At 37.2% G+C, this 15,580-nt stretch overlaps 1 protein-coding gene across 1 annotated transcript in view; it reads left to right on the top strand.

The window, feature by feature from the left end:
• The first annotated feature begins 478 nt into the window (after window positions 1-478).
• The window catches only part of MYOZ2 (myozenin 2), a 38,467-nt gene continuing 23,365 nt past the window's right edge, over window positions 479-15,580 (top strand). The window contains exons 1-2 of the mRNA XM_001503234.7: window positions 479-771; window positions 1,302-1,390. Of these exons, the coding sequence (XP_001503284.1) occupies window positions 1,315-1,390 (76 nt within the window). The 5' untranslated portion in view covers window positions 479-771; window positions 1,302-1,314. The remainder of the gene's footprint in view (window positions 772-1,301; window positions 1,391-15,580) is intronic.

Genomic DNA, 15,580 nt, shown 5'->3' with positions numbered 1-15,580 from the left:
CCATTCTCCCAAATGGGAATCCTTGACTCCAGACCTTGCAGGGACCAGCCAACTTTGTAGGCACTGTTCTCTACAGGGTCTCTTCAAAAAGCATGACCCAGCGATGAGTCTAAGCTTTTACTCAGATAGCTTCATGGCTCAACTGCTAGAGCCATTTTAAATGCTCCCCCACATTACCATTCAAATATTGCCCATTTTTCCGACCCTTGCATAAGTTCTCACTCCTGCTTAAGGGATGGCTCTATTGACCCACCCGATGTTGCTTTCTTTCTTCTTGAAACTCCATAGATATTATTGTCCATACTTTCATTTTAATTGTTAACTTATCATTCTGTTCTAATGCATGTATGTGTCTCTTGCCACCTCGATTAAGATGTAGCGTGAGAGCTACATCTTAAAAAGGTTTTTAAATCCCTTTTGCCTGTATCTCTTCTAATAGACTATGCTCCATAAAAACTTTCTGTATGTTCATTCAACTATCTCACACACTACAACACAATGGAGAGAACCTAATCTTTCTCGGTTTCTCCCTTTCGCCAGGAAGATATGAGTAGCTGAAGTATTTGGTGCTATATATAGTGAGTTGATGTCAGCTGGATGCCAGTCTCTTCAGAAAGGCTCAGTCCCCAGTTTGAGTCAGAGCTAGGGACCATGCCGTCCCAGGCTCAAGGATAAAAACCATCGGGCCAAAGTGCCATCCATATTCCATCTCCAGTCTTTCTTCCACAAATTGGGATTCATCCCTGCTGAAAAGCACAATCTAAGAGCAAGGTGAGTATATCGTTTCCTAAAATGTTTTGTTAGTCAGTTGGCCAAAGAAGTTCAGAGTTGTGACTCATAAAGGGGCATTCTTTGCTTTATAGGAAGGCTGTTGATGCCAATATTAAAATGCCACCACCAAAGGGTTCTGGTTTAATCTGGTGTCCTTTCTTCGTTCTTACAGTTTGCTGGAATTGATGTACTGGGATGCTGGTACAAATGAAGGCCAGTAAGGAAACAATGGAGGGAGGGGAAAGGAGGCCAGGTCTTTCACTGTTCCTCATTGCCTGATGATCATTGTGCTAGCGTGCAGATAAGAGCGGGCCTGAAAGTCTGAGAATCATTGTCTGTTTACTGTGACATTGCCTGTCAACGCATAACATGCTCTGTCACCAGACGACAAATGCATATAAAAGTCTTTCTGTAGAAAGCGATAATAAATTCTTAGTAAAGAGCAAAGAGACTCTTTCAAAAGGATGATTATAAAATACTCCAAATGAGTTCTTTACATTGTCTCAATAATGTTCCTTTATTTTTAACAGGGAACAAAAAACCATGCTATCACATAATGCCATGGTGAAGCAGAAGAAACAGCAAGCATCAGCCATCATGAAAGAAATCCATGGAAATGGTATCAATAACAATTCTTCATAGCAGTAATATAGCTCAGCATTAATGTAGATCCTTCCTGATGTTAGTTAATATTCTATAGTTTACTATCTTTGAATTCTTGCTATTCTGTCATAACAACCCTGGAGCTCCAGAGGGTGTGGAAAAGCCTATGGTAACTAATCCTTTCGTAGTCATCCTTCTCATTGGAAAGCTATTTTCAGATGAACAACTGCTCTAAAGGAATGAAGCAATCTGACAGCTGATGTACATTCTGCTTGGCTTGTCTTTCACGTTTCACAGTATAAGTTAATTCACTCTCAATTCTTTTCGTTTGTTTGTTTTGGACAGGTCTCATACAATCTTGTCTTCATTGTTCATTCCATATGGTCTATCTCGATTTCTTTTACCTTATGTTACATAAGTCATATTATTCTATCATCCATTTTTTTTTTGCAACAGCTAAGTTGGAATTCATATTCATTGTGAATTTTTTTAACCCTGAAAGCAGTCTTCATATTTAGCAATTGATTTACCAAGATATTTTATGTGAAAATCTACTTTTATTTATAATTTCTAGGAAAATATAAAGTTCTTGCAGTCACAAAGCATAGGACTCAAAAAATTTTTAATATAAATTAGATGCAAAATAATATTGTACTCTCTCCTTTTCTTTAAGTTTTAGCAAATAGTTTTAGACAGCAATGTTTCATACATTGCATTTTGATTGTTATAAAGGAAATTCAACTTTGTTCAGGAGTAAAGGATAGCACCTTTTTTTCTTCTTTTTTTGGTGAGGAAGACTGGCCCTGACTTAACATCTGTGCCAATCTTTCCCTTTGTTGTATGCGGGACACCACCTCAGCATAGCTTGCTGAGCCATGTGTAGGTCCATGCTGGGGGTCCAAACTCACAATCTTCAGGCCACTGAAGCAGAGTGCACAAACTTAACTGCTACACTACCAGGCCAGCTCTGGGATAGTACCAATTTTAAAAGTTAATAAGTAGAATCTAGATCCTTTTAAGGGCTGATTTGAGCCATTCCGGATATATTTGCGGAGTTTTCAGGATGCCTCCTTAATTCCTCTCTATTGACAAGAAATGTAACCTTTTATCTGAACAATATTGAGATATAAAGACATAGATCTGGTTGTGGCAGCTGGGAATGGGGTAAGTATAGTGTTTTCATATTTCACCTTCCATAAAGAACCTGAATAGAACCACTCAGATTGTTTTAGACGCTCCCCACACAAGGTAGTCGTATCTGAGGGGTTCTTTTATGATTTGTTTTCTATTCTCTGCAATACAAAATCACCATACTGGATTTAACTTAGTCCCCATGTTTCACTACGATGTCATACTAGCTTGGAATAAAGTGAGAATAGTTCTGAATCAGATCCCAGAACTTAATTTACACCAATCCAAAGTCCTGAAATTCATGCTTCTTTTAAATTTTTATGCTTTTTTTGTATTTCCTGCTTCAGGTAGTTTACTTGAAATTGCTTGAATATTTTTCCTGATCAATAAGGCAAAAATTAAATAATCACCTCAGTTTGAGACTAAATTATGTACTGTAAAACTAGACTTGAGATGAGTTATCATTTTCTGATTGCATCATAATCACAAATCAATTGATCCATTCAGCATATTTCCAGTTTAAACGATGTGTTGGATTGTACTCTACGTTAGTCCTATAAGAGGAAGAATATCTTTTTCCTTTTTTGTATAACAACTTTTTAAATGAAATATAAAGAAAAAATACAGTTATATCTCAAGGGGAAAAATCCTCAAAACTACTATCTCACCCCCAGGAGGTCCCGACCATTTAAAGTCTGCGGAAGCCTCCCACCCAAGTAGAGTTCCAGTCCCCTTAAGTGGAGTCACATGCTCTGCCTTTGTTAGGAGGTCAAGTATTCCAGATAACACAGGATAATCATAGACTCTTTTTAACTCATCTCAGATAAAATAACTTAAGTACTTTATGAAACAGCTTAAATAATTTCCCTCTCTTATTTCATCTCACATCTTATATGGAACTTTACTGTTTGTATACAACATGGTGTTTAAAGACCCAAGTAGGGGGGTATCATATTTTCTAAGGATGCAGAAATAAAAGCTGGACTGCAGAGAAATCTTTGTGGGAATAATCCTGCAGACTTTCGAACGCTTCACACCAGTGAAAATCTGAATAATTTAAAGCATGCAACTGTTTCAGTCTTAATTATAAGACTAAATAAACCAAATTTGAACTGGATTGTCCTTTATAAAGATGAACAATTGTCCCTTCTTCCCTGTGCGGGATTTTCTTTTTTTTGCAGTATCATAACTCATTTATTTTTTATATCACTTTCAAAAACATTTAGCCTGGAGGAGAATGAACTGTGACAATGAGATGGCTAAACGAGTTGTCTTCTAAACATAAGCTGTGCGTTCAGTCCAGTTCCTGTTGTGGGGGAGAGAGACTACGGCTGTTGAGCCTTTGAGACGAATCAGTAAGAAAATATAGTAATCAAAAGGGAGAGTTTGACATCAGAGCACTCATTCCATCCAAAGGAGAAATACCCTCAAAGGATTACTGAGAAATCCTATCTTTATAGACTAAAACACATAGAACTGGATGGCTTGAGTAAAAATGTAGATAACTCCCAGCATCTACTAACTACACCCCAAATTGTCACTTAATACAGACCCATTATGATTTGGTGTCAAATTATGTACTAGAAGCAAATATACTACACTCCCAACAAATAATTAATAAAAGGTATCCCCTAACACTAAGCCTGTATACTTCCGGATTTACCATCCTTATCATCGTATCATGATCATCGTCACATTAGAAGTATTAGAGCTGATGAGGGTAGCTGTCTTGTGCTACTTGTGATACAAAACCTCTAAGCTTTATACAGAAGTATCAGAGCCACGTTGCTACCATCTAATAAGCACTATTCTGAAAGACAGACAGAAACACACAAGTATTTTGCCATTATCTATGCATGATTTAGTTGTGGGGGCAAGAAAAGATGGCTTACAATAGTTCCATGCCCACCAGCCCTGTGCTATTTACTCCTGAATCTGCACATATTCTCCAGTGTTCATCATGTCCCACTCTCACTCAGTAACTCATCTCAGACTTGAATATTGAAGGAAGAGAGAGAGAGACAGGGCAGGATAAAAGGATAGGGAGCAATAAGTTGATAGAGAAGGAGAAGGAGAAACAAGAATGGAACAAGGAGAGGCACCCTAGAGCAACTGGCACCTGTGCAAAAATGATGAGGAAAGGAATTGGAATTAAAATACCCATAGGAAGAACTGAGAGTTCGCCGTCCCCTAATCTTAGGCACAGACACTGCTGACAGTTGAGAAGAGCTTCAGACCTAGAGAATACCACAGTGCCTCTTAAGGCTGCTTCACTCATCCGACAATTTTTCACCTAGGCTCTGCATGAACTTTTTTTGTACGTATTTTGTTTGTTTTTTCCCCCATGACTGGTGAACAGCCTTTCCCAGCGCACACAAGAGGACTGAGCAGATCGTTTTTGTGATTTCAGGAAAAGAGTTTAGGTTTGTAGTCTGAAAACAGGAAGCCGAGGTTCTAAATGGAGTGCTGTTGTTGATATGGGCCCGGGAGCCCTGGGTTCCAGACCAGACATCAGAGTCCTCATCTGAAAATGAGGAGGCTGGATTTGCTGATATATCTAATTCTAAAACGCCGTGATTCTAATTAACTGAGCTACGTGCCGAAGGCAAACAGTGTATGTGAGTTTCTCCACCAATAACAAAGGCAATGATAATATTCACATAAATTGCAAATCACTTTGAAAAGTACAGGGTATAAAATCTCGAATTTCAGATGAACAAGTGAAGATCTCTTGTACTTTTCCTGTATCTTAAAATGTAACTAATCAAGTCATCAATATCAAAATGAGGATACCCGGAAGGCCTTAAAGACCACAGATCAAATGTAAAAAGTAAAAAGGTAAATGTAAAAAGTTTGAGGGAGAAGAAGAACTTAACATAATGTTTCAGCATACAAGTTTGTTAGTTGTCTTTGGCTTAAATTTTCTCATTAGCATCTTCATAACCCAAGAAAAAGCATGTTTTATTTTGAAAATTGATGTGCAATAATATCTTGTGAATTCATAGATTTTCTGAGTATGCCATGGATTACTAAATCACTAAGAAGGCCCTCCAGAAAAGTGGCAGCAGAGGACTAAGCTAAATTCTAGTTTACCCCAAAGTTGAAGGTACAGTGTTTAATTCTAGCCATATCGTTCCATCATCCTAGTTTCCTCATCTTTTTTCACTCTGATATGCTCTAGACGTACATCCAATAAACAGTACTAGATGATTCCGTTTGTGTAATTCAATTTGTGTAATTCAGTACATTGGTAATCTCATTTCTTAACTGTTTATAGATTTACACAGCTATTAAATGATAATATTTTAATTAATAGTAAATTTTTGAACACTTTATAAAATAGTCTTAGAACTCAAATCAAAGCAAAGAGATATGAAATAGGAAAATAAAGAATTCCAGATGGGTTCCAAAGTCAACTTTTTAATGTAAGGAAAATTATTAATAAATATTTTGTCAATTGTAGTCTTTTTCAGGCATTATTCAAAATCACGGTCTGGACTATTACCTTTTTTATAATATGTGTATATGTATGTTGCATCATGCAATAATGTCTATGTTGTGGACAACTGTCCAACCCACACAGGCCAACTGTCTGTAAACAGGCAGAAGAGGCCTGTGCAAGTGCAGAGAAAATCTCCTGGCCTCAATGAGGCTTGTAAGTAAATCCATAGGACCATCTTAAAGCAAGTCAGTTTCAGGTAACTCCCCTCCACTGGTTTTGCTCATTTCACCAGAATTGCAACTGCCAGTGACTCATGGGGAAACAGCTTTAAAAGATCTTTTGTCTTACTACAATTAACTGTAAGTGGGTAGCTTTGCAAACTATGAATTGGATTCACTGATGTAACTAAATAGGGTTCTTTGACAGGATCAAAATTTCAAATTAACAATGCAGAACTACCTGTGCACACATAAGTGTTTGTTGACCAAGTTTCAGAATGTTGACCTCTGAAACAAATGTGAAAAAAAAGAATGTTTCCTTTTAGAGGAATTTAAGTCCAGTGTCTGCTGGAAAGCCTGCACATTGATGGAAGGCTTGAAAAAGGAACAGATCACATTGTCAAAAGTCATGCATATTCTCCCAATAAAATGCACTTTTCCACTTGCTTTCTAGTACTTATAGGAATGTGGCTCCACAGCATGAAAGTGGAAAGAAAGTATACTCAAAAATCAAAATATTTGAACTTTCTAATGTGAGATTTTGTCTTAATTTAACTACAAAAATATTATATATTTGAGGACACTACTGAGAAAGAATATTGGTAACAGCTATTTAATATTTCTAGTAGATTAAAAATTGTGGGTTTTTTTGTGGAAATTAGATCGTTGTCAAGACCCTAAAGTTATATGTCTATATCTTTATACAATTTGATATTTAACTATTCAAACACAATCACTGATTTCTTTGAAATAGTAGCAAAATATAATAAACTCCTATAATATCTTTAAAGAATAAATAGAAAATTCTGGACCACTATAAATGACATCAGTAGGAAAGTATGCCTAGCAATATTATTTTCAATAGATGATCTAATGCCACAAAGACAACCTTCTAATCCATCAGGGCAAGAATATGCATCCTGAATAAGTTATATCATTTACCAGGCATCCAAATTAAACACACTCTTCAGACCCTGCCCAGGGGTTTGCAACAAAGGGCAGGGAACAGCTGATCACAGAATTCTATGTGCTTAGTTGATAGAGTTCTTCACTCTGAAGTTTTGAGTAATGAGAGTGTTCATACAATAGATTCCCCAACCCACAGATGGTCTGGAACTCCTGCTCCAGTTACATCATAAATTTAACTATTGGAAGGGAATGGAAGAAAACTGTGGAGAGTTTAGTTTATGTCTTTTGTTGTTTGTTTACACAAATTATGTTGACTTAATATATTCCTGTGTCTAGTAGTATGCTAGTAAATGTTTAACGACTGGTTCTTTGGGAGGAGAAAGGCCTTGCTCTGTAGAGTTTGCCAATTTCTATGGTATAAATATTCCCACCATGGCCAATTTCAAGCTACTGAAATTTCAAGGAGGCACTGAACACAGACTTGGGAAGAGATGAGCAGGAATATAACATTATATAATATTTCCAAGATACAGATACAATGGATCTAAATAAGGTCAAGAGCATAGATGATAGCAAAAAGTAGTAAAAGATTTAGAAAGTGATACTGTTTGAGTATTTATTGCTTTGTTTTTTAATATAATTTATCTAATTATTAATTTTACATAATTTAATTTTAGTAATGCTTGTGTTCACTGAGTTTAATTACTGGCTTGCAGAATTCCTGAAAATTTGTCAATCAATTCTTGCGAATCAGTACAACTTGCTCCAGCACACCACTGGACTGCGCCTCTAGTGCTCCTGGCCCCAGAGATCCGTAACAACTTCAGATGGCCACTCAAAGCCAATTAACTTACTGTCTATTACTTATGAGTAGGAGGGAGAAAATATAGGCTTTATGGAAGTAGAATGGAGTATGAAGAAGAGGTTGAGAGTTGGTCAATTACCTTGTGTGCCTTCTCCTCCCTTTTTCTTTTGTCTCTTATTTCTCCCATCTCATGGTATAAATTTCCTAGTAATAATGGACTGTGCCAGCTGATTATTTCTTTGCATGCTCCTTTGAGGTTAGGTAAGCTCTTCATGGCTCTTGTTGCACACCTACTCCTCGTAGCAGCTTGAGTGATGGTTGTAGTGCTCTGCTAAAAAGGAGTGAATGTTTCTTATGAACCCAAAGAAGTCTGTGGCCAGGGGTATATCCATTTTCTTCACGTCTCTGCTCTCTTCTCCCTTTGAGCCCCACGCTCCACCCCCCCCCCATTACTGGGCTTCTAGGTTAGGCTTCCTCACTCTTCCTTGTGACTCCAATCATATGCTGCTTGGACCTACATCAGTGAGACAAAGGTCTAGAGAGAATAACTACATCAGTTAGCATGCTCTTAGTTGAAAACAACAGAAAATCAGAAACCAACTAGCTTAAACAATAAGGGAGTTTGTTGGCTCCCATAACTGAAAAGTTCAGATGTGATCTGGTAAGGCTTCATCTAGTGGCTCAATGGTGCCATCAAGGACCTGGTTTCTTTCTCTCTCTGTCTCTATTCTGATTTCCTTGGCATAAGCTTCATCCCAAGTCTGGCTCTATCATCCTGCCAAGTGCTTGCCAACAGGTTCCTGGGCAGTATACTTCTGTGCTTACATGCAGCAAAGAAAGAAAGCATCTTTGGCACAACATTCACAAAGAAAAGTCCTGGTCGTCACTCTCATTGGTCTAGGTCAGGTCACATCCCTGTTCCTGAATCATTCACAAAGGTGATTAATTCCTATAAAACATACCCCAGAAGAGTACTGTAAATCTCAGGCGCCAGAGGGATGGAATTCACTTAAGTCACATGTTTATTTCAGAAATGTTGGTGGAGTCAGCTAATATTGGAGGCCGGCCACTAGGAAGAGGAAAATGAGATAAAAACATTTTCTCTAATTTTTGTTTTGGGGCCCCAAAATTAAACTTACAAGCCATAGCTTGGAATTTAGAATTTATAGAAATTAATGTAATAACACGCTATTCTTTTTTTCTAGCACTTCTATTTTCATTTAATTGTTTATAATGACTCAAATTGGTAACAGAAAGGAGGAGGAAGAGAAAAGCTGTACCCCTGTTTTGGTTTCTTTATGGAAAACCTTCGTAGCCTTAATCGTAAGGAGAAAGGTTCCATCACCGTGAGGACTGTCATCTCTGCATTACCTCATGGCTGCTAGCTCCAGGGCATTTTTATTTCTTGAAAATGTCCCATTAGAAAAATTTTTCAGGAAAAATCTAAATTTGTTTAAAAACATTATTTGTAATATATAACCACATTGTGTAGAATATGTATTTCTGGAAAAGGTTAATGGACAAAAATCTGTGGCTTTCGACTTTTCGTGTTATTATTTTATTTTCTTCCTCTCTCTCTCTTTCTCTCTCCCCCTCTGTGTTGCTAATTGAATTATTTTAAGAAGCATTTAAGGAAGGAGATTCTCCCCTCCCCTGGTATTGGACCAAATTACCCTAAGCAATACTGAGACTTCTATCCTTTGTGATCTAGACGGAACTTGCTATTCTGATTCCAGAATCAAAAAGTTGGAATAGCCCACCCGTGTCACACTTTCTAGAGTGTTGAGGTATGTAGTCAGAGACACACTGAGAAATAACCCAGCTCCTCCTTGCCTGCTCCAAGCACAGGCGACAGAGCCTCCAACACTTGAAATAAACAAAGGCAAACAGTCCCTGTAGAACTCAGCAGGGCTGGCAAACAAACTCAGGAAGCTGCTAGAAAATACCCGCATCTCCTCCGCCGTGTGCTTTCTCCTCCTCCACAAGCTATTTCTGCCATCCCTGGCGATGGTAAAGCACAGCTTTTTTTATTTTTCTGGCATCCTCAAGAGCAGACAACACTGCTCTGCATTGTATTAGGAAGGGCTATGAAATTTTTTTAAACTGAACTTTTTTTTAATAATAGACTTTACTTTTTAGAGCAGTTTTAGGTTTGCAGAAAAACTGAACAGAAAGTATAGAGTGGTCCTACATACCCCTTCTCCTCCCAACACACCGTTTCCCCTATTACTAACATCTTGTATGAATGTGGTATACTTGTGATGATTGGTAACCCTATATTGATATACCGTTATTAACTAAAGTCCATGGTTTACATTAAGGCTCACACTTTGTGCGGTGCTGTTCTATGGGTTTTCATGAAGGCATAATGTCATGTATCTGCCGTTATAGTATCATACAGAATCGTCTCACTGCCCTAAAAAGTCCTGGTGCTCCATCTCTTCATCCCGCCCCCCTCCCTCCCCCCAAGCCCCAGGCAACCACTGATCCTTTCACTGTCTTCTATAGTTTTGTCTTTCCAGAATGTCATATAGTTGGAATTATACAGTATGCAGCCCTTATAGACTAGCTTCTTTCACTTAGCAATATACGTTTAAGGATCACTCATGTCTTTCATGGCTTGTAGCTCTTAATTAAACTTTTTATTTTGAGATAATTGTAGTTCCCATGCAGTTGTAAGAAATAACACAGAGCTATCCCAACTTCCCCCAATGGTGACATCTTGCAAAACTGTAGTACAATATCTGTACTATATCTGTAGTACACAACCAGAATATTGACGATGATACCGTTAAGACACTCCTGCCAATCGCTAATCTGCTCCGCATTTTTATGTGTAGTTTTTCATTTCAACAATGCCAAAAAATGGAATCATACTGTATGTAGCCTGGGGGATTGGCTTTTTCACTCAGTGTGATTCTCTGGAGATAGATCCAGGTGTTGTGTGTTTCAATAGTTTGTTCCTATTTATTGTTGAGTACCATGGTACGGATGGGCCACAGTGTGTTTAACCATTTACCCAATGAAGTACATCTGGGTTGTTTCTGGTCTTTTATTACTAAGAATAAAGCTGCTATGAACATTTGTATATAGGTTTTTGTATCAACATAAGCTTTCCTTTCCCTGGGATAAATGCCCGTGTTGCTGGTAGTTCTTCATTCAGTTTTTAATGGAACCTCTTAAATTATTTTTCAGAGTGGCTGTCCCATTTTACACGTGCAACAGCAATATAGGAGTGACCCGGTTTTTCCACACCCTCCCCAGCATTAGGTGCTGTCACTATTTTTCATTTTAGCCATTCTGATATCTGTATAGTGATATCTCATTGTGGTTTTAATTTGCATTTCCTTGATGACTAATGATGTTGAGCATCTTTTCGTATGCTTATTTGCCATCTGTGTATCTTCTTTGGTGAAATGTCTCTTCGTGTTTGTTGCCCATGTTCTAATTGGACTGTTTGCTTTTTTACTGGTGACTTTTAAGAGTTCTTTATACATTCTAGCCTGTTGTCAAATACGTTTCGCAAATATTGTTTCCCACTCTGTAGCTTTTGTTTTCATCCTCTTAACAGAGTCTTTCTCAGAGTAAAAGTTCCTAATTTTGCTGAAGCCCAGTTTATCAATTTTTCCTTTTATGGATTGTGCTTATGGTGTCAAGTTTAACAACACTTTGCCCAGTCCTAGATCCCAAAGGTATGATCATGTGAATTTTCTTCTTTAGCCTGTTAATATGATGGAATACATTAGTTTAAGAATATTGAACCAGCCTTGTATCCCTGAAATAAAACTCACTTGCTCATGGTGTAGAATTCTTTTTGTATAATGTTGAATTCTATTGACTAATATTTTGTTAAGAAATTTTCCTTCTGTATGCATGAGAGATATTGATCTGTAGCTTTCTTTTTCACGTGTTGTCTTTGTTTGGTTTTGGTATCAGGGTAACATTAGCTTAATAAGTCAGTTGGGAAGTGTTCCCTCCTCTTCTATTTTCAGGCAGAGGTTGTGTAGCATTGCTGCTAATCCTTCTTTAAATGTTTGGTACAATTCTCCTGTGAAACCAGCCAAGGCTGAAGATTTCTTTTTTTGGGATATTTTAAAATCATAGACTCAATTGTCTTATAGTTACAGGATTAATTAAATTATCTACTTCTTATGAGGTGAGATGTAGCACTTTGTGATTTCCAAGGAATTGGTCAGTTTTTCCTAAGTTTTCAAATTTACGTGTAGAGTTGTTCATAGTATTCTCTCATTAGCCATTGCTGCCTGCAGTGTCTGTGGTGATATCCCCTCCTTTGTCCTGATATTGATCATTTGTGTCGTCTACGTTTTTTTGTATGGCAGTCTAGCTACAGATTTGTCAGTTTTATTGATCTTTTCAAAAAGCATCTCATGCTGAATCGATTTTCTCTATTGTTTTCCTGTTTTAAATATCTGCTCTTATCTTTAATATTTCCTTCTCCTTCTTCGGGTTTATTTTGCTCTTCTTTTTCTAGATTTTTGAGTTGGAAGCTTAGAAAATTGATTTGAAACTTTTCCTTTTTTTTAATATATGCATTAAGTGCTATAAATGTCCCTCTCACCACTGCATTATCTGTCTCATAAATTTTGATATGCTATATTTTCATTTTCATTCAGTTCAATGAATTTTTTACTTCCCTTGAGACTTTGTCGTTGACCCCTGGATTATTTAGAAGAGTGTTGTTTAGTTTCCAAATGTTTGGAGATTTTCCTGTTATCTCTCTGTTACTGATGTCTAGTGTGATTCCTTTGTGACCAGAGATCATTCTCTGTATAATTTCAAATATTTTAAATTTGATGAGGTTTATTTTACAGTCCAGCTTGGTATGTGTTCCACAGGCACTCAAAAAGAATGTGCATTCTGTTGTCGTTCAGTAGAGTTCTGTAAAGGTTGATTGGAGCCTACTGGTTGATGGTGTTGGTGAATCCTTTTTATCTTGGCTGATTTTCTGTCTGTCGTTTTATTACTTGTTGAGAGAGGGATGTTGAAATCTCCAACTATAACTGCGGATTTGTCTATTTATCCTTTTAGTTGTACCAGTTTTTGCTCCATCTGCAGCTCTGTTTTCTGGTGCATACACACGTAGGATTTCTAGGGTTTCTTGGTGGATTGGCACTTTAATCATGACATAATGTCCTTTTCTGTCCCTGGTAATTTTCTTTGAAGTCCATTTTATCAGATATTAATATAACCACTCCTGCTTTCCATTGATTAATATTTGCTTGATATATCCTTTTCCATCCTGTTATTTTCACCTTGCCTATATTACTGTATTTGAAGTGAGTTTCTTGTAGACAGTATGTAGTTGGGTCATGTTTTAATCCAATCTGCCAATCTCCATCTTCTAATTGGTATATTTAGAGCACTGTTGGTTAACATAATTATGGATTAAGTCTATCATTTTGCTTTTTATTTTCTGTTTGTTGTCTCTGTTTCTAATTTGTTTTCTTTTCATACCTTCCTATAGGATTACTTGAACATTTTTTAGAATTCCATTTTTATTTATCTATAGTGTTTTCAAGTGTATTTCTATAGCTTTTAGTAGTTGCTCTAAGCATAACATTATATGTGCATAACTTATCAAAGTCTACTGATGTCATTTTATCAGTTCAAGTGAAGTATATAAACCTTACCTACCTTCATGTCCCTTTATCCTCTCCTGTTTGTAATATAATTGTCTTAAATATCTTCTACACACATTTATAATTATATCAGTGTTATAATTTTTGCTTCTATCATCAAACATAATTTAGAAAACTCAAGAGGAGAAAAGAAGCTTATTGTATTTACCACATTTTTGCTTGCTATATTCTTTTTTCGTTCCTGATGTTCCATAGTTCCTCCTTTTATTGTTTCCTTTCCATTTAAGGAACTTCCTTTAGCTATTTGTATAGTATGAATGTTTATCTCCCCCCCCAAATTCATATGCTGAAATCTTAATGAGCCATGTGACGGTATTAGGATGTGGGGTCTTTGGGAGGTGATTAGGTGATAAGGGTGTGGCCCTCATGAATGAGATTAATGTCCTTATAAAAGAGAGCCTGGAGAGCTCCTTCTTCCCTTCTGCTAGGTGAAAATACAGCAAGAAGTCAGCAGTCTGCAACCCAGAAGAGGGCTTTCATCAGAACCCAACCATGCCGGCACCCGGATCTTAGACTTCTCTCCTCTAGAATTGTGAGAAATAAATTTCTGTTGTTTATAAACCACCAGTCTTTGGTATTTTGTTACAGCAGCCCAAACCATTCTTTGAGGCTGTCATCAGGTAAAAAATTCTCCTAGTTTTCCTTCATCTGAAGATGTCTCAATTTTCCCTTTATTCCTAAAGGATATTTTCACTGGGTATCAGCTTCTGGGTTGACAATTCTTTTCTTTCAGTACTTTTGTGTCACTTCCTTCTAGGCTTCATGGTTTCTGATGAGAATCCCACTGTCATTCTCATTTTATTTTATTCCTATAGGAAGTTGTCATTTTTCTCTGGCTGTTTTCAAGATTTTTCCTTTAGCCTTTAGTTTTTAGAATTTTATAATATGTCTTGTTGTGGTGCTCTATAGAATTATCTTGTATAGGATATTCTTAGCTTCTTGAATCTGTAGGTTTATGTCTCTTGCCAAATTTAGTAAGTTTTCAGCCATTGTTTCTTTGAGTAGTGTTCTAGCCCCACCCTCCTTCTCTCCTTCTGGGATTTCAATGACACAAATGCTATCTTTTGTTATAGTTCCACAAATCCCTAAGGCTCTGATCATTTTTCTTTTCAGTCTCTTTTTTTCTCTGTTGTTCTTATTGGGTAATTTCTATTCTCTCAGTTCACTGATTCTTTCTTTTGTCCCCTCCACTCTGCTGTTGAGTCTATCCACTGAACTTTCTATTTTGGTATTGTATTTTCAGTTCTAAAGTTTCTGTTTGGTTCTGTACATCTTTTATTTCTCTGCCACAACTTATTATTTCTTTGTAAAGCTTTCTAATTTTTTTCATTTGTTTCCAAAAGCTTTATAATTGTTCTTTGAAGCGTTTTTGTCATGGCTGCCTTAAAATCTTTGTTAGATAATTTTAATATCTCAATCATCTCAGTATTGACATCTTTTTTCATTCAGTTTGAGATCGTCCTGGTTCTTGCTTGATTTTTTATGTGAGCTGAAATATTTCATATTAGTTTCTGAGAGTTTTGCTCTTATTTAATCTTTTGTTTCATCTATATTGGTCTGACACTGCTTCAGCAGGGGGAGGAGAGGGCCACCTCATCACTGGTAGGTGGAAGTAGAAGTCCAGGTTCCCCACTCGGCCCCCATTGAAACTTGAGGTGGGGGTGGGAGTCTGGAATCCCTAGATAGTCTCCACTAACACTGCAGGCAGGGAGGGTTGTTACTGGCCAACAAGGATGAAAGTTCCAGCTTCCTGGTTGGCTGCTCTTATACCACCCCAGTGGGAGTATTGGGGCACCTTGTTACAGCCTCACAAGGGTAAAATTCTGGGCTCCCCACAGGGATTTTGTTGACATGAGTGGGGCAAAAGTTTTTTCTGTGGCATTTGGCTAAAGTAGAGTGGCTATTGTCTAAAAGCTTTCTGTCCTGCTAGATTGCTCCTTTCCTAGTCTTTTGGCTAGAGAGAACAGTGTTTTGTTCGAGATTTTTTTGTCTGTACCTGTTGGTGTTTCTGGGTTCCTAGCATTTTCAGCTCTAAGTGAGA

This window comes from Equus caballus, chromosome 2 (genome assembly GCF_041296265.1).
Source record: "Equus caballus isolate H_3958 breed thoroughbred chromosome 2, TB-T2T, whole genome shotgun sequence".
Classification (NCBI taxonomy): domain Eukaryota; kingdom Metazoa; phylum Chordata; class Mammalia; order Perissodactyla; family Equidae; genus Equus; species Equus caballus.
The sequence above is the reverse complement of the archived record's forward strand: the minus strand, read 5'-3'. Positions and strand labels throughout refer to the sequence as shown.